At 41.2% G+C, this 18,173-nt stretch overlaps 1 protein-coding gene across 1 annotated transcript in view; it reads right to left on the bottom strand.

Moving 5' to 3' along the window:
- Positions 1 to 18,173, bottom strand: part of SPTLC3 (serine palmitoyltransferase long chain base subunit 3) — a 150,035-nt gene that overhangs the window by 67,337 nt on the left and 64,525 nt on the right. Inside the window, exons 5-6 of the mRNA XM_070800699.1 lie at positions 6,538 to 6,662; positions 3,693 to 3,786 (exon numbers count right to left, since the gene is read on the bottom strand). Of these exons, the coding sequence (XP_070656800.1) occupies positions 3,693 to 3,786; positions 6,538 to 6,662 (219 nt within the window). The remainder of the gene's footprint in view (positions 1 to 3,692; positions 3,787 to 6,537; positions 6,663 to 18,173) is intronic.

Here is an 18,173-nt window from a genome sequence, read left to right as displayed (position 1 = left end):
CTCTGTTGTCCCCTTTTCCTCCTGCCTTCAATCTTTCCCAGCATCAGGGTCTTTTCAAATGAGCCAGTTCTTTGCATCAGGTGGTCAAAGTATTGGAGTTTCAGCTTCATCATCAGTCCTTCCAATAAATATTCAGGACTGATTTCCTTTAGGATGGACTGGTTGAATCTCCTTGCAGTCCAAGGGACTCTCAAGCGTCTTCTCCAACACCACAGTTCAAAAGCATCAATTCTATGGCGCTCAGCTTTCTTTATAGTCCAACTCTCACATCGATACATGACCACTGGAAAAACCATAGCTTTGACTAGATGGACCTTGGTTGGCAAAGTAATGTCTCTGCTTTTTAATATGCTGTCTAGATTGATCATAACTTTTCTTCAAGGAAAAATGTCTTTTAATTTCATGGGTGCAGTTACCATCTGCAGTGATTTTGGAGCCCCCCAAAATAAAGTCTGTCACTGTTTCCATTGTTTCCCCATCTATTTGCCATGACGTAATGGGACTGGATACCATGATCTTAGTTTTCTGAATGTTGAATTTTAAGCCAACTTTTTCACTCTTCTCTTTCACTTTCATTAAAAGGCTCTTTAGTTCTTTGCTTTCTGCCATAAGGATGGTATCATCTGTGTGTCTGAGGTTATTGATATTTGTCCTGGCAATCTTATTCCAGCTTGTTCTTCAACCAGCCCAGCATTTCTCATGATGTACTCTGCAATATAACTTTGACATGCTCCTTTCCTGATTTGGAACCAGTCTGCTGTTCCATGTCCAGTTCTAACTTGCTTCTTGATCTGCATACAGATTTCTCAGGAGGCAGGTCAGGTGGTCTGGTATTCCCATCTCTTTAAGAATTTTCCACAGTTTGTTGTGATCCACACAGTCAAAGGCTTTGGCATAGTCAATAAAGCAAAAGTAGATGTTTATCTGGAAATCTCCTGCTTTTTTGATGATCCAATGGATGTTGGCAATTTGGTCTCTGGTTCCTCTGCCTTTTCTAAATCCAGCTTGAACATCTGGAAGTTCACAGTTCACGTACTGTTGAAGCCTGGCTTGGAGAATTCTGAGCATTACTTTGCTAGCGTGTGAGATGAGTGCAATTGTGTGGTAGTTTGAACATTCTTTGTCATTGCCTTTCTTTGGGATTGGAATGAAAACTGACCTTTTCCAGTCCTGTGGCCACTGCTGAGTTTTCCAAATTTGCTGGCATATTGAGAGCAGCACTGATCTTAGACAAGTATTAAGCAACCTGTTGTGGAGCCTGAATTTACTCATCTGTAAACTAGTACTACCCTCATGGGGCTGTCCACAGGGTTAAATAAGTACGTAAGGAAAGATCATCAACTCAGCATCTGGTGCAGTGTAAATTCTCAGTAAATGCTAGTTGCTTATATAAAATAGCCACAGTAAGCATTTATTAAAAGATATAAATGAGAACTGTTATCTATTTTCTTGGGCCCAAAGAGAGAGCATGAAGAATAAGTTACTGGATGTTTTAAGAGCTTTGTAAAATTTGAAGATAAATTGAAATTCTTCCATTGTAATTTTGGCAAAGGACTAAGAAATTACAATTTTGTTTGAAGATAATTTCAAACTTAGCAAAATATTTGCAAGAATAAGAATATTACAAAGAACATCCAAGTACCTTTTACTTAGATTCATCTAATAACACAGCAGGTACAAACAATTCAGTAGCTTCTATTACCAGGCATTTTATATTTCTTTTCCAACATACTGTGAATCAGGCATCATAATACAGATTAGTTCCATACCATGAATCAGGCATCATAATAGAGGTTATTTTTGGAATTAGTAAATAACAATCTAGGAAGGTTAAGTAATTTGCCTAGGACCACGTTATAGTAGGCTATAAAACAAGAAGACAAATGTTTGGGTCAAAGCCTATACTTAGGAAAAAAAAAAAATCAATGGTTGTAAATTTATGTATGCTATATACTGGGCTTTCCTGGTAGCTAGCTGGTAGAGAATCTGCCTGCAAGGCAGGAGACCCTGGTTTGATTACTTGGTCAGGAAGATCCCCTGGGAAAGGGATAGGCTACCCACTCCAATATTCTTGGGCTTCCCTGGTGGCTCATATGGTAAAAAATCTGCCTGCAATGCTGGAGACCTGGGTTCAATCCCTGGGTTGAGAAGATCCCTGGAGGAGGGCATGGCAACCCACTCTAGTTTCTTGCCTGAGAATCCCATGGACAGAGGAGCCTGGCAGGCTACAGTTGATGGGGTTGCAGAGAGCTGGACACAGCAAGTAACTAAGCGCAGCGCAGCACGTGCCGTATAGCATACTTGTGGTTGCTATTAACACATCCCATCTGTTTTATCACCCTATCTACTCATCATCTTCATCTTTATGGACTGTCCAAGGAAGACTATTACATTTAGAATGGATAAACAACAAGATCCTACTGTATAGCACAAGGAACTATATTCAATATCCTGTGATAAACCATTGGAGAAGGCAATGGCACCCCACTCCAGTACTCTTGCCTGGAAAATCCCACGGATGGAGGAGCCTGGTGGGCTGCAGTCCATGGGGTCACTGAGGGTCGGACACGACTGAGCGACTTCACTTTCACTTTTCACTTTCATGCATTGGAGAAGGAAATGGCAACCCACTCCAGTGTTCTTGCCTGGAGAATCCCAGGGACGGGGGAGCCTGGTGGGCTGCCGTCTCTGGGGTCGCACAGAATCGGACACGACTGAAGTGACTTAGCAGGCAGTGATAAACCATAATGGAAAAGAATATTAAAAATGTATACCTGTGCATAACTGAGTCATGTTGCTGTATAGCAGATTGGCACAACATTGTGAATCGACAATACTCAGTAAAAATAAAGGAAAATATGATGCAGATGAACCTGTCTATGAAACAGGGAGAGACTCACAGAGGGTGGATGGGGAGGGAGAGCTGGAACTTCAGTAGATGCAAACTGTTACACAGAGAATGGATAAATGGCAAGGTCCTACTGTGTAGGACTATACTCAGTACCCTGAGGTAAACCTTATGCAAGATTGCATGGATGCTCAGTCATGTGTGATTCTTTGCAACCCCAATGGACTGCAGCTCACCAGGCTCCTCTGTCCATGGGATTTTCCAAGCAGGACTACTGAAGTGGTTGCCAGTTCCTCCTCCAGGGGATCTTCCCAACCCAGGGATCGAACCCAAGTCTCCTGTGTCTCCTGCATTGGCAGGAGTATTCTTTACCACCGAGCCATTTCTGAGTTACTTTGCTGTACAGCAGAAATTAACAATAGAAATGATAAATTTATATAACATTATAAATCAGCTATACTGATTAAAAAACTAAACTAAAAAAAAATAACAACTTAAGTCTCCAAACTTCCCCAAGGCAGTTCCAAAAAAGGAGGCAATTTTACACTTCTGATAATTGTACGCACTCTAAGAGCTCTGCCATAGCTTCGGCAGCCGCTTTGTAAGACCATTAATGACAGTGACACGAATATGTTTGGATTACACTTAGCAATCTGGGTGCTTAATGCAGTTCAACCATTTGCTCCAGGTCACCGGAGGTTAACAAGCCAGTTGTGAATATAAACATAACCGTGTTTCATTAGCTAAGCTCCCAGTGTGAAGAGCAAGGACAAAGCTGCATCAATAATCTTTGCTTTTGTCTAGGAGCAAGTGGTACCTCTTGGATAAAATCACTGATACTCACTGTTGTGTTTGAAGATCCTTATGGTCGCGCCTGAGAGTCGGGCCCCCAGCACTAGGGATGCGTGGTTTAACTCGTCGCTTAAAATGAGGCATCCCTGTGTAGAAAACAAGCACACGGAACACAGGCCAATAAATAAAGTCAAGGGGAAGAGGCACGCGGGAATAGGAGCTCAATTCAAGACCTGTAACATGGATTCCCACAGCCCTCTTTAATTTTAAAAGGCCGAGAGTTTAAACAGGTGTTTATATGTTTGCATGGATAAGATCCTCAAGAGCAATTAGCTGATGGAGATGGGGATCCTCTTAAGGGAATAACATCTTTTTGAATTATTTATATGCTACAGGATTGATGGTTGGCAGGAAAATGAATATACTTTTGGGTGGGGCATGGATTTTCCGGGATTTTCCAGTTCCTGCTGGATTATTTGAAATGGTTTTGAAGCACTGAGACTAGAAGGCAGAGTTGTTAGTTCATTTTTTTTTTCCCTGCAAGACATTTCAAGCTCTTCTTTTATGACTCCCATTCCACAGTATAGCAACATCCATGTAGACAGAAGCACCACTGCTTTACAGTTAAAACTGCATCTGGAAAAGTATGGATGCAATTCGGTCTGAGGCAAGGAGAGAAGGTCAGTCTAATTTACTGCTTATCAATTTATGTTTATAAACTATTTTTCTTTATTAATTTAAAGATTTCTAAATTATGAAATTGCCCAACCATATTTTAAATGCAGGGACATGCAAAAAAAAAAAAAAAAAGAAAGAAAGAAAGCACTTTTTCTTTGTGGCCAGCCAGAATCTTTGAGTTCTTCCTTATATTTTAGAAATTTCAAAGGGAGCAAAATTCTCACATCTCCATACTCCAGACATTGTGTATTTATAATTTTTTGGTGAACATATGAGAGTTGTAAATCATCATATCTCACTCAAATTCTTTAGCATGTATCCACTAGGAAAAAGGACATTCTCCTACATGATCATGATGCAGTCATCATAATTAAACATTAATACAATGCTATCACTTAAAATGGGCTTCCCTGGTGGCTCAGATGGTAAAGAATCTGCCTGCAGTGCAGGAGATGGGGGTTGGATTACTGGGTTGGGAAGATCTCTTGGAGAAGGAAAGGCAAGTATTCTTGCCTGGAGAATTTCATGGACAGAGGATCCTATGGGCTACAGTCCATGGGGTCACAAGGAGTCATCACTTAATATATCAGACTTTGCCAACGGTCCTAAAAATGTCTTGATGTCTTTTGTAGAAGTTTCATTTCCTTCTTTTTTGTTTTTTCAGTGCAGAATCCAATCAAAGATTATATATTGCATTGTATTAGTTGCCATGAGTCAGATTTTAAAAACAGAAATCTGATTACGGCACTTGCTTACTGAAAATGAGGCAACCAATTCTCCATTTTTCTCCAGAAGAATTTCCAAAACTCTACCACCATTTATGCTGCAAAGTTCTTTACAATTTGGTACCTGTCTTCATTCTGATTTCTTCTTCAACCATTCTCTTCTGTTCTAATTCTTTTAAACTTCAGTGCTTTATACATGATACTTCCATTTCCTTCTCTTAAGGATATTACTTACTTATCTAAACAGATAAGTACCAGATTCTGTTCTTATGTCACCTTCTTTGCATAGGTACCTCAGCCTTTCTTGAAAGAATTATTTTGTCCCTTCCCATTTATGGGCACACCTTTTCTGTAATATTCATTCTAAGGTGGTACTAGTAGTAAATAACCCACCTGCCAATGCAGGAGACTTAAGAGATGTGGGTTTGATCCCTGGAGTGGGAAGATCCCCTGGAGGAGGGCATGGCAACCCACTCCAGTATTCTTGCTTGGAGAATCCCATGGACAGAGGAGCATGGCGGGCTATGGTTCATACGATTGCATAGAGTTGGACGCTATACCCCATTAGACTGTAAACTACCTGAATTTACAGGACAAAGGTCTTATACATCTTTGTATGCCCTACATCTTGCCTCATTGGAGGACACAGAAGATTCTCAATAAGTGACTTACTGAATGAACAAAAAAGTGAATTACACAAGCAAACTGTTTTGTCAAAATAAATGTTTAACAATCATTTGCTACACTAAACATGATGACTCAGGAGCTTAGAAATTTAATTGAACTTGCTAAACTGTCACGGAAGAGGAATTTTGACTCACATCTAGGGCTGAGATTCTATAACTGGAATATCATGACCAAGAACTTTGTTGGACTCAGCTGGCACTGACACAGGCTGGGATCTGGACCTGGGACCCTGTGCCGCAGAGCTTGCACCTAGACGAACCTCTCTGTGTTCTTGAGCAACAAAGTACAAAGAAGTTATTTTTGTGGGACTAAAAATAGCTGTATGCATACACTGCAAATTATGGACAATGAAATATAAAACCCAACTGCCACTTCTGAAGAGCCAGCAGAAGAAGCAGGGTGTTGGGAGCAAAAACAGGGTACTGCACATGGTCCCTGCACACAACATCACCACAGCAGTGGGCAGACCACCTAAGCCATCCCTTCAGCCTGACCTCTGGACCCACCTCTATCCTCACCTCATGTAAGAAACCAGATCGTCCCCCTTCAGGGAGTGAGCAAGTAAGGGAACCTCTTACTTATTTTTGCTCCTGGGGCCCCCTTAAAGCCTTGTCTTAATCTCTTGTCTGGTCTCATCAATTTCTATTGATTAGGAAAGGACCCTGGTTGGTAATAGTACATATATTCAAAAAGCTGAACATCCAATCCTAAGAAAAGAAACTTCTCAGCTATATGTCTAACAGAGGGTCTACTCAGATTGTCTCAGGAATAACACAGCAGAAGACAATTATGTTAACAAAGACTCACCTTTCCAACGAGTGCAGGGATATTCATTGAGTTTGTTGCAAATCCCATCCCAAATACCATAGCAGCTTCCACGTTCAGGAACTTAGCCACAAGATCCTCCAGCTCTTTATGCTTATCCAAGGTTCCTGCACATGAAATAATAGGGTGGGTGAGTCTTCTGTTCTCAACAAGTTGAAGACTGAAGACTCAAATTCCAGTGCTTACCCATCACCAAAAGACACATATAAGAGTGCTCATAGCAGGTCTGTTGGCTGTAGACCCATTATAGAAGCAATTCAAATACTCATACACTGTAGAATGGATCAATACACTGTGGGGGGTATTATATAGTAGAATTCAGCACAGCGATGAGAAAAAACAAACTAATGTTCCATGCAACAACATGGAAAACATCACAAATATGTGGTTGAGTGAAAAAAGTCAGATATGTATACACGCATATTGTATGAATCCATTTATAGTTTACAAACAGACAGAAGCAACCGATAGTACCAGTGTTAGGAGTCAGGTATTTGCTGTTGTTGTTTAGTTGCTAAGTCATGTCTAACTCCTTGGACCACAGCCCGCCAGGCTGTCCATGGGATTTCCCAGGCAAGAAAACTAGAGTAGGTTACCACTTCCTTCTCCAGGGGATCCTCCCAACCCAGGGATGAAACTCCACCTCTGCCCTGGCAGGTGGATTCTTTACCACTGAGCCACCAAAGAAGTTCTAAAAGTCAGAAAAGTGGGTACTTTTCTTGGAAGCATGCAAAGCGCTTTGAGATGCAGAAAGTGAAGAGGAACTAAAAAGCCTCTTGATGAAGGTGAAAGAGGAGAGTGAAAAAGTTGGCTGAAAACTCAACATTCAGAAAACGAAGATCATGGCATCCAGTCCCATCACTTCATGGGAAATAGATGGGGAAACAGTGGAAGGTGTCAGACTTTATTTTTTTGGGCTCCAAAATCACTGCAGATGGTGACTTCAGCCATGAAATTAAAAGACATTTACTCCTTGGAAGAAAAGTTATGACCAACCTAGATAGCATATTCAAAAGCAGAGATATTACTTTGCCAACAAAGGTCCGTCTAGTCAAGGCTATGGTTTTTCCAGTGGTCATGTATGGATGTGAGAGTTGGACTATGAAGAAAGTTGTGCACCAAAGAATTGATGCTTCTGAACTGTGGTGTTGGAGAAGACTCTTGAGAGTCCCTTGGACTACAAGGAGATCCAACCAGTCCATTCTGAAGGAGATCAGCCCTGGGATTTCTTTGGAAGGACTGATGCTAAAGCTGAAACTCCAGTACTTTGGCCACCTCATGCGAAGAGCTGACTCATTGGAAAAGACTCTGATGCTGGGAGGGATTGGGGGAAGGAGACGGGGACGACAGAGGATGAGATGGCTGGATGGCGTCACTGACTTGATGGACATGAGTCTGAGTGAACTCTGGGAGTTGGTGATGGACAGGGAGGCCTGGTGTGCTGCGATTCATGGGGTCGCAAAGAGTCGGACATGACTGAGCAACTGAACTGAACTGAACTGAGACGTTTTGTTTCTAGATCCTGGTGCGAGTTATGTGGGTATGTTTTTTTTGTGACAATCCACTGAACTTTATACTTATGATTGGAGCAATTTTCTCTATATATGTGTTTTATCATGTAATAAAATTTATAAAAAATGCCACAATTCCTCTTTCCTCCCACCCTACACCCCACGAATAATTAAATTCTAACTCCCTCAGAGATTCCCCACTCTTAATGCAGAATTCATGACTTTCATACATGCAATCAAGCTATAATTTATTGAACCTTTGGAATGTGCTAGATTTCAAAGCCCACTATTTAAGTTATCTCATTTAATTTTAAGGGCCCAATAATGCAGGTATTATTACTTTACAGATAAGAAAACTGAAGTGGGAAGCGGTAACAGATAAACATCAACAGAGACAGTTAAGTCTAACTCCAAAGTTCACATTTTTACGACTCTACCACCTTTAAAAGCTTACTCTCTGACCACTTCTTTTTTTATTATTATTTCTTTTTTACTATTTTTCCCCCTTCTCTCTACAATAGGTTCTCATTAGTTATATATTTTATACAGAGTAGTGAATATATGTCAATCTGAATCTCTCAAATTATTGCTCCCTCCCTTCCCCTCTTGGTGTCCATACTTTTGTTCTGTCTATGTCTATTTTTGCTTTGCAAATAGGTTCACCTGTACTATTTTTTCTAGATTCCCTATATATGCATACAGATGGCCAAGAGGTACATGAAAAGATGCTCAACATCACTATCAGAGAAATGCAAATCAAACCTGCAATGAGGGCTTCCTGCATTGTAGCTCAGTGGTGGCTCAGTGGTAAGGGATCCCGCTGCCAACGAAGGAGACACGGATTTGATCCCTGATTTGGGAAGATCCCACATGCTGTGGAGCAATTGAACCTATGTGCCACAACTATTGAATCTGTTCTCTGGAGCCCAGTAGGCAAAACTCCCGAGCCCATGTGCTTCGGCTACTGAGGCCAAGCACCCTAGAGCCTGTGTTCTGCAACGAGGAACCACCACAATGAAAAGGCCACGCACCACAACTAGAGAGCAGTCTGCAGAGCAACCAAGACCCAGCACAGCCAAAAATAGATAAGTAGATACAATTCTGTAAAAAAACTACAGTAAGGTGCCACCTCACACCCCAGAATGTGCGTGCGTGTGTGTGTGTGTGTGTGTGCGCGTGCTAAGTCGCTTCAGTCATGTCTGACTCTTTGTGACCCCATGGACTGTAGCCCACCAGGCTGCTCTGTCCACGGGGTTCTCCAGGCAAGAACATTGGAGTGGGTTGCCACACTCTTCTTCAGGGGATCTTCCCAAACCAAAGATGAACCCGCACCTGTTCTGTCTTGTGCATTGGCAGGTGAGTTCTTTACCACTAATGCCACGTGCGAAGCCCCACACCCCAGAATCAACCACCACCAAAAATCTACAAACAGGAAATGCTGGAGAGGGTGTGGAGAGGAGGGAAGCCTCCTACACTGTTGGTGGGAATAGACGTGGATACAGCCACTATGGAGGAGAGTATGGAGATTCTAGCACTCCCCTCTCCCCATGTTACGTACAGTCCCTCAGGCCTCACGGAGAGCGTCAAGGCTCCCATAGTCTTATGCTTGCCCTCGCACTAAGTTCTGCATCTATGCTGTCCAGTATTGTAGCCATCAACTACACATGGCTAGTGCGATGGCAGAGCTGAGTGTTACATTTTTTAAAATTTTAGTTAATTTAAAGGTTAAAACTGAAGCTCTGGAAAATATTCTCTACTAAACACAATTTTACTGTTTTAGTCAGATTATTTTACATTTATTTCACTTTAACCAATGAAAATTTAATGTCTGGATTGACAGGTGCTGGAAGGGTAAAAGAATCTGCCTGCTAATGCTGAAGGCATAAGAGATGCAAGTTCGATTCCTGGGTTGGGAAGATCCCCTGGAGAAGGAAATGGCAACCCACTCCAGTATTCTTATTTGGAGGATCCTCATGGACAGAGGATCCTGGCTGGGTACAGTCTATGGGGTTGCAAAGAGTCAGACATGACTGAAGCAACTGAGCTCACATGGAAGGGTGTAATATCCACTATTTTTTGAAGATAGTACAAAGACAATAAAAACAGTATAGTATAGTTTATTAATATTTTACTTATTGATTACATTTTTAAATGGTAATATTTGGGATATATTGAGTCAAATAAAATGTATTATAAAATTAAGTTTGCCTGATTTTTTTTAAACTTTTCAAAAGACAGCTACTAAAAAAATTTAAATTACACATGTCTTGCATTTTATTTTTGTTTCTCTAAGTAATACACTTAACAGAATAAAAAATGTACAAACTGAGAAATGCTGTAATTTATATTCATAGAACATAGGAGCAGACTTAACTTAGATTTAAGTTAGAGAAATATTGTTAGCATATTCAGGACTATTATAATCATGCTTCTATTAACACATTTGACTATACAGAGTGTGATATCAGAATTTTATCTAAATTGATAAGTCAGCCTGCTTATTGAACTAAATTGATGAAGTGTTAAACTTGAGAAAGCATTGTATGGTGAGCTGAAAATTTTATTTTGCATTTAACATAAAAAAGAATATCTGATGACCCATCTTTGCTCTTCCTGAGAGGTCACAATAGCTAGCTGGTAGTCTTTTTCTCAAATCTGAATTCATTTATCCTCCAAACTGTCTGAAAACATTGTTTAGAAAACAAACATTCTAGCAGAGTCAATTTCACTCAAGATTTGGAGGTGGTGAATAGTTAGAAATTTAAATTGTAATTGAAAACTTTATTATTCAAGATATAACATAGTGTGAAGAAAAGAAACTGAAATTTAAAGATAAAATGTGGGCACATTTGTCAGACTTGTTTTTACCTCGCAGAGACTGTATCCTAAAGGGTGGTGAGAGGACCACCAGCGTAGCCATGAGGGAACTGGTCTTGATGGCAGCTCTCCCACTAAACATCCGGATGGCCTCTGGCAATCTCTCTTCGCTGGAGGGATTGGGAGAAGTGCTGTTTTAGGCATCCTTGACCTTAGGAGTGCTCTTTCCTCCACCTAGAATGAGTTTCTGCAGCTCTGAGTCATTCTTTGAGACCCACCTAACACAACATCTTTTCTCGGATGCCATCTCAGCTTCCCTAGGCAAACTTGGTCATCTTCTCCCCTGCGATTGCATGAGCCTCATCACAGAATGATTGTAGCACTTAGTAAGTTTCACTGGGGATGTTCATGGGGCTGCCTTATTATAGGAAGTGCCCTTGGAGCACAGATACTGGGTGTGGGACGTCTGTCTTGGCAACCATGGTGCCTATGGCAGTACTGACACATAACAGGTGCTTGCTGAGTTGCATGCTGCCTTTTGAGGAAAAAGAAGCCAAGACTGAGGCTAGAGGAGGGAATGGCACAGGGAAAAATGTCAAGAAGCCTTGTGATGCCAGGGCCACCAGGCCACCAGGCAGGGAGCATCAGTCTGGGAACACTGACGCCTGAGGAAGGCCTCCAGCGAGGATGGTGGGTTCCCAAACTTTTTCAGCTGGGTAACCTTCTCCATGAGCCTTTCCTGCCCAGAGATCAGGGGACAACAGTGTCCTGGCCCCATCACCCAGAAGTGTATCAGTAGATTTTCATGGTGAGTCACTGTGCTGTCTTCCTCCACTTACGTCTTCCCCAAATCTGATGTTTTAGGGGCTTGTCTGTAACAGTTGCATCATGAAAAGTCCTTAAGGTAATATGGAAGTGGATGTGCCTACGAACAGCCCGAGAAATTGCCCTCTACCAGGTCTCTTTCATTAGCTTGACTCAAAGGGAAGAAGAAGGGAGGAAATGCAGGTGACCATATTAAGTCCTTAGAAACCAGTCTTATAAATTTCCAGTGTTTGGGTGGTTAGTACATTCTCACATCTATCAGTTTCTGTGACCGGATGTCTCATAGGTGGGTTACAAGTTATTAGCGGTTTTGCATCCAGGGCTGTACTTTCCTCAATTTGTAGAATAGTCCCCACTCCCAACTCCCATGATCATGGAGTTTCTCTGATTAGTGTCCATCGCTCAAGTTTCATCAACAGATTTGAGAGATTTCCAGGATGGCTGGACATTTTCTACTCTAGGAAGCCAAGACTTTCAAAGTTAGACTAGGCTAGTCTGGGATGGGGTGGGGATTTTAAGAAAAATTAATGGACGGCTGCTTTCCTGCTCCTGTTCTTTGGATTCAAGAAATGAAAGTGTAGGGATTAACACAGTGTTGTAAATCAACTATACTTCAATAAAAATATTAAAACTGAAAAAAGGAAATAAAAATGTAGGAGGACCTTGAGGAAACAAAATGGGCACTAGAAACTTAACTCGCTTGCTTCTACCGATGTTCGAGCCATGTCCTGGTTGAATGAAGATGTTTGAGTCCTGTCAAGTGGCAGTTACTGATCTGAGCGCGTTAGGAATTCTAGAATAGTAGTCAACCTTTTGTTGCTGATATGTAAATATGGGCAGTTTTTGAATCCCAAGAAAGCAGAGCTATAGTCCTAACTGATACCGTGAGTGTGCATACTCAATCGTGCCTGACTGTTTGTGACCCCATGGACTGTAGCCAATCAGGTTCCTCCGTCCATGGGATTTCCCAGGCGAGAATACTGGAGTGTGTTGTCATTGCCTTCTCCAGGGGTTCTTCCTGACCCAGGGATCGAACCCAAGTCTCCTGCATCGGCAGGCAGATTCTGAAGGTACAAATAAATCCACAATAATCTTTATTTCTCTTTCCCTCTGTGATGACTTTCATCTTTTCTTTAGTCTCTGAAAGTCAGTAACAACCACACCTAGGCTGGTAAGAATGGATATCCAAATTGTGACATTGTGCCTATATTGACACTTGCTCTTATACTGATGGTTTATTTATCCAGTGGCTACTGGAAATCTACATTGTGATAAAAGAATGAATACAAGCTGGGTATATGCTCTTGGCAGCTCTCTCTGCAGGGCTTTTGCCTGCCAAGCACAGGCTATGCCACCATCAGTCATATCAATAAAAATCAGATTTAAGGAAAAGTAGCAAATTATGAACTCCACATTTCAGTTGGTTTTCTAATGGTATTGGTCATGATATTGACACTGGTTAATCGTAAAGAGCATGGGTGTTATTAACAAGCCCGTTTCCCAACCACCACCTTTGCCTATGTAGCACGTGGAAAGACTGTTTTCCAAACTGTGGCTGTCGTCACTTTTCATCCAGAATATCCTGTCTGTCAACTGTTCCTTAGACGTGAGCAAGGAGTAGGTGGCCATTTACGGTGGCAACCTGCCAGCTTTCTCATCCGGCCCCTCCTACCGTGCCACGGCTCCCAGCCCACTTCTGAGCCACTGTGCTTGAACTGGTGATTCCTGCGTTAGAAGGAGCATCGACCCTTCCACCTAAAGGATCCCACCTCTCAGCTCTCCACCACAAGGTTCCTAGAATACCTGCTCTCTGCTTAGTCCACTTGTGACCGGTCTAGTAGGGGTTGTGGACCTACAGAGCCTCCCGAGTACCTTTGTTTTCCTGTGAATCAGAGGAAAGCCTAGAAGCCAGATGTGGTGTCTGAAATGGGTCTAGAATACACTGCCACTCTGAATATTGGCCACTGCTGCTGGGCCAAGAGAACACTCATGCTGATGAAGTCCGGTAAAACAGCAGAAACGATTTTTATCTGCCCACCTTCCCAGGCCTTAATTTCAAGCAAACTCCTGACCCCTTGGAAGGTTAAAGCATTAATAGATAATTAGAATCCCATGCAAACAAAAACCTTAAGTGAGGCATGGATACATAACTATGATGAGCTTTCCTGTCACAAATAATCTCAATAAGAGGAGAATTTTTAAGTGGATCAAATGACCTGTACATAACCTCTGACCACATGCACAGTAGAGTTATGTTTCACACTTTTTCTTTTAAACATCTTATTTTGATAAAATTTTAGACATACTGAAAAGCTGTAAGAACTATACCAAGAATCCTTAAATACTTTTCACTCAGATTCCCTAAATGTTATCATTTTAGTATGCTTCTTTAAACACCATTCTCTCTCTTTTTATATATTATATATATAAAATGTAATTTTTTCTGAACTACTTCATACATTACAATCATGATGCCTTTTCTACCCTTAAACATTTCACTATTTCCTAAAAACAGGGGAATTTGCTTATATAATCCCAGTACCATTATTATTAATACACTATTATCTACTGTACAGAGCAAATTCACATTTGATTCTGTCTTTAAAAACCCACTTCTAAATACAAAGGTAGAAGAAAGAAGGGGAATCAACTTCTAATGAGGGTCCACTTATGTACTGTGGTGATTTAATTTAATCATTACACCTTCACACACTCTATAAAATAGGCACCCTGGTCCTTATCTTATCAATGAAGAAATAGACACAGAAGTGATGCCACTTACCCAAAGGAGATAGAGCTAATACGGGCAGGCTATCTCCTTAGCAATGTGATAACCTGCCCTACTGAAACATTTCAAGCTTTAAATTAATTAATTGTCATACAACTTTTTGAAGTTATGAACTTGTTTTACAGGTAAGGACACCAAAACCAGGGTTTAGTTCACTTGCCCGAGGGCAGTGGTTAGTAAGTCTAGAGCCAAGGTTCAGATTCAGTGTGTGTGACTCTTGAGAGATGTTGCTTTCCCTTCAGAAGACTCTTTCAAATCTGTTTCCTGAACTACAGTTCTTAAGATCCCAAACAAAGTTCTTTGTTCTTGGCAGCTTTGAGACTGATTATTGTTTGACATTATCAGTGGTTAAACGATATACACAAGTACCAATGTCAATGAAAGTTAACCCGTATCCTTAGTATATTTGGATTTAACAGGATTGTTAGTCTAAATGAAGTAAAGGAGACTATAGCTTGATATACCCTGATGTGCAGCGAATTCAGAAATCTGGACAATTGCTCTTAAATCTAGGGGATTCATCTTCCCAAGTACTTATCTATATCAGCTAACTTTTTAATTGAAAAAAAATTTGGCCATGCCACATGGCATGTGGGATCTCAGTTCTCTGACCAGGGATGGAAGCCACCTCCCTGGCGTTGGAAGCATGGAATCTTAGCCACTAAATTGCCAGCGAAGTCCCAGCACACTTTTTGTAGGGAGGCAGATGGCAGCCCAGAGGACTTACAGAGCACGTGGATTCAGATAATATGCTATTACTACACATCCACTTTTTGAAATCTTTTTAATTAAAAAAATTTTATTTTTTTATTAGACTACAATTGCTTTACAATGTTGTGTTAGTTTCTGCGGTGCAATGAAGTGGATCAGCTATATGCACACACATACACTCTCCCTCTTGAACCTTCCTTCTGCCCCCGCCACTCCACCCCTCTAGGTCATCACAGCGTTGAGCTCCCTGCGCTTTATAGTAGCTTCCCACCAGCTGTCTATTTCACATACAGCAGTCTATATATGCCAGTACTCTCCCAATTGGTCCCACCCTTCCTTTCCCCATCTGTGTCCACATGTCTGTTTTTGACATCTGTGTCTATTCCTGCCTTGCAAATAGGTTCATCTGTACCGTTTTCTAGATTCCACATATATGCATTCATATATGATATTTATTTTTCTCTTTCCAACTTACTTTGCTCTGTATGACACACTCTAGGTCCATCCACGTCACTACAAATGATCCAGTTTGTTCCTTTTGGTGGCTGAGCAATATTCCATCATATTCATGTGCTACATCTTTTTGTCTATTCATATGTTGTTGGACATTTAGGTTGCTTCCATGTCCTGGCTATTGTAACCAGTGCTGCTGTGAATATTGGGGTACATGACAACACATCCCCTTTTAACCATCCAGTACACAGGGAAAGAAAGACCAAGAAGCTACATCTCTTTGCTGACCAAAAGTAGAGAAGAGGGGAGAAATTGATGGAAGAAATTTTCACATATTGATGTATGGGGAAATCATCCTGGCCTACACATGATTTAAAAAACTTTATGCGAACTAGTTGAAGTAATTGTGAATAGAGACACAAATGTGAAGTCCTTATGCTAAGTTGCCAAAATAGCTCAGTTAGGAGAATGTTAGGCTGAAGATCTAAAGGTCCTTGGTTCAATCCCGGGTTTCAGCAAGTTGCACTTTGGGGGCTCCCCTGGTGATTCAGATGGTAAAGAATCTGGCTGCAATGCAGTTTGCATTGCAAACTGGGTTTGATCCCTGGGTTGGGAAGATTCCCTGGAGAAGGGCATGGCAACCTATTCCAATATTCTTTCCTGGAGAATCTCCACGGACAGAAGCGCCTGGAGGGCTACAGTCCATGGGGTCGCAGAGTCGGACACGAGTGAGGAAGTAAGCACAGCACACATGCTAACTAGAGTAACTTGTCTGTGGCCTGTCAAATGGTTCTAATTTAACCATTAAAGAAAAGAATGCATTTAAAAACCAAAATAGAGTAACTGTGTTTCAGGCATCCGAAATGGAGCAAGGTGGCCGTTGTGGATGCGGTTTCAGACATGTTCCTGTATCACTGAGAACCTGACTTTTCTGAACTCTAACAAACTCAAGGACAGCACCTGCCATTCTCAAAACAATACCTGTTAGCAGTTGCCAGCTGCCACCTTAAGGTCTCAAGGTTTCTTGTAACTGTGCAACCATTTCTGCTGCTGCTGCTGCTAAGTCGCTTCAGTTGTGTCCGACTCTGTGCGACCCCATAGACTGCAGCCTACCAGGCTCCTGCGTCCACGGGATTTTCCAGGCAAGAGTACTGGAGTGGGTCGCCATTGCCTTCTCCGTCTCAGGCCCTGGTCCATTCAAATGAAGGACTAGTATTTGAATCCCAGCAACCTCATCCCAGAGACTTTCTTCTCAATCGTTCTGCTGAGCAACTACATTATAACTCTGCATGACTAATTAATATTATGTTAAACAGATCTACCAAGTATATCTAATCAATTTCCTATGGCTGGAAATTCACTTATTTCATTTTTTTCTATTATTAAATATAATTCAATGATTATTCTCAATCATACCTCATTGAACACCTTCAAATTTTTCAAAGCAAACTGTCTCAAAATGGAACTGCTGAGTTAAATAGCTTATTGTTGATACATTTTCAAATTGTCCTGCAATTTATTCTATCAACAATATAGTATATAAGGGTACCCTTTTCTTTACTCTTTTGAAACTATGGGATCTTATTTTTTGTCTTTTGCCAATGAAGTAAAAGATGGTAACTCTGCATCTTCATCACTTTTTCTTTAAGTGCAGAGTATTTTTCACAGGCTCATTGACCATTTATATTTATTTTTCTTAATTGTCCAGTTATGTACTGAATCTACTTTTAAAAATTAAATTTGCATTTAAACTAGCCATACATAGAGAAAAGGAAACAAATTGTCCATATGGAGCTCTATGAAATTTCGTAAACAGAACTCACATAACTGCATCAAGATAAACAAACAAGCAAACAATATGAACAGCTTCCAGGAAGTCCCTTTGCGCCCTCCTTGATCACCATCCTCCTCCCCGAAAGGTAACGTATGCATTCTAAACAGGGATATTGCTCCCAAACGGTTGAAAATTGGTTTTTGGAGGGAGCGTACCTTACTCTACTTTTAGGTAAAGCAGAGATATCTGCGTACCATGTAGACAAATACTTAGTGTCTCTGGGCTGTTAAAGTATCATAGAGGAGGTGATAATGAAAAAGTGGGATGAGGAACATCACACTGTCCTAATTCTGAAGTTTGGTCTGCTTTGAAATTTGTCAAAATCTTGGCCCACTTCTTAAACTGGGATGTTCTCTTTCTTTTGATTTGTAAGAGTCTTTACACATCCCTGGACTTCCCTGGTGGCTCAGACTGTAAAGAAACTGCCTGCAATGCGGGAGGAGCTAGACGCAGGTTTGACCCCTGGGTCAGGAAGATCCCCTGGAGAAGGGCATGGCAACCCACTCCAGTATTCTGGAGAATTCCACAGACAGAGTAGCCTGCGGGGCTACAGTCCATGGGGTTGCAAAGAGTCAGAGACGACTGAGTGACTATCACTTTCACTTTACACATTAAGAATATGAATGTCTTGTTACATATAGGTGAATAATTCTAATTTTGTTCTTTGACTCTTAGTTGA

This window comes from Bos indicus, chromosome 13 (genome assembly GCF_029378745.1).
Source record: "Bos indicus isolate NIAB-ARS_2022 breed Sahiwal x Tharparkar chromosome 13, NIAB-ARS_B.indTharparkar_mat_pri_1.0, whole genome shotgun sequence".
Taxonomy (NCBI): Eukaryota; Metazoa; Chordata; class Mammalia; order Artiodactyla; family Bovidae; genus Bos; species Bos indicus.
This window is presented reverse-complemented; position numbering and strand designations above follow the sequence as displayed.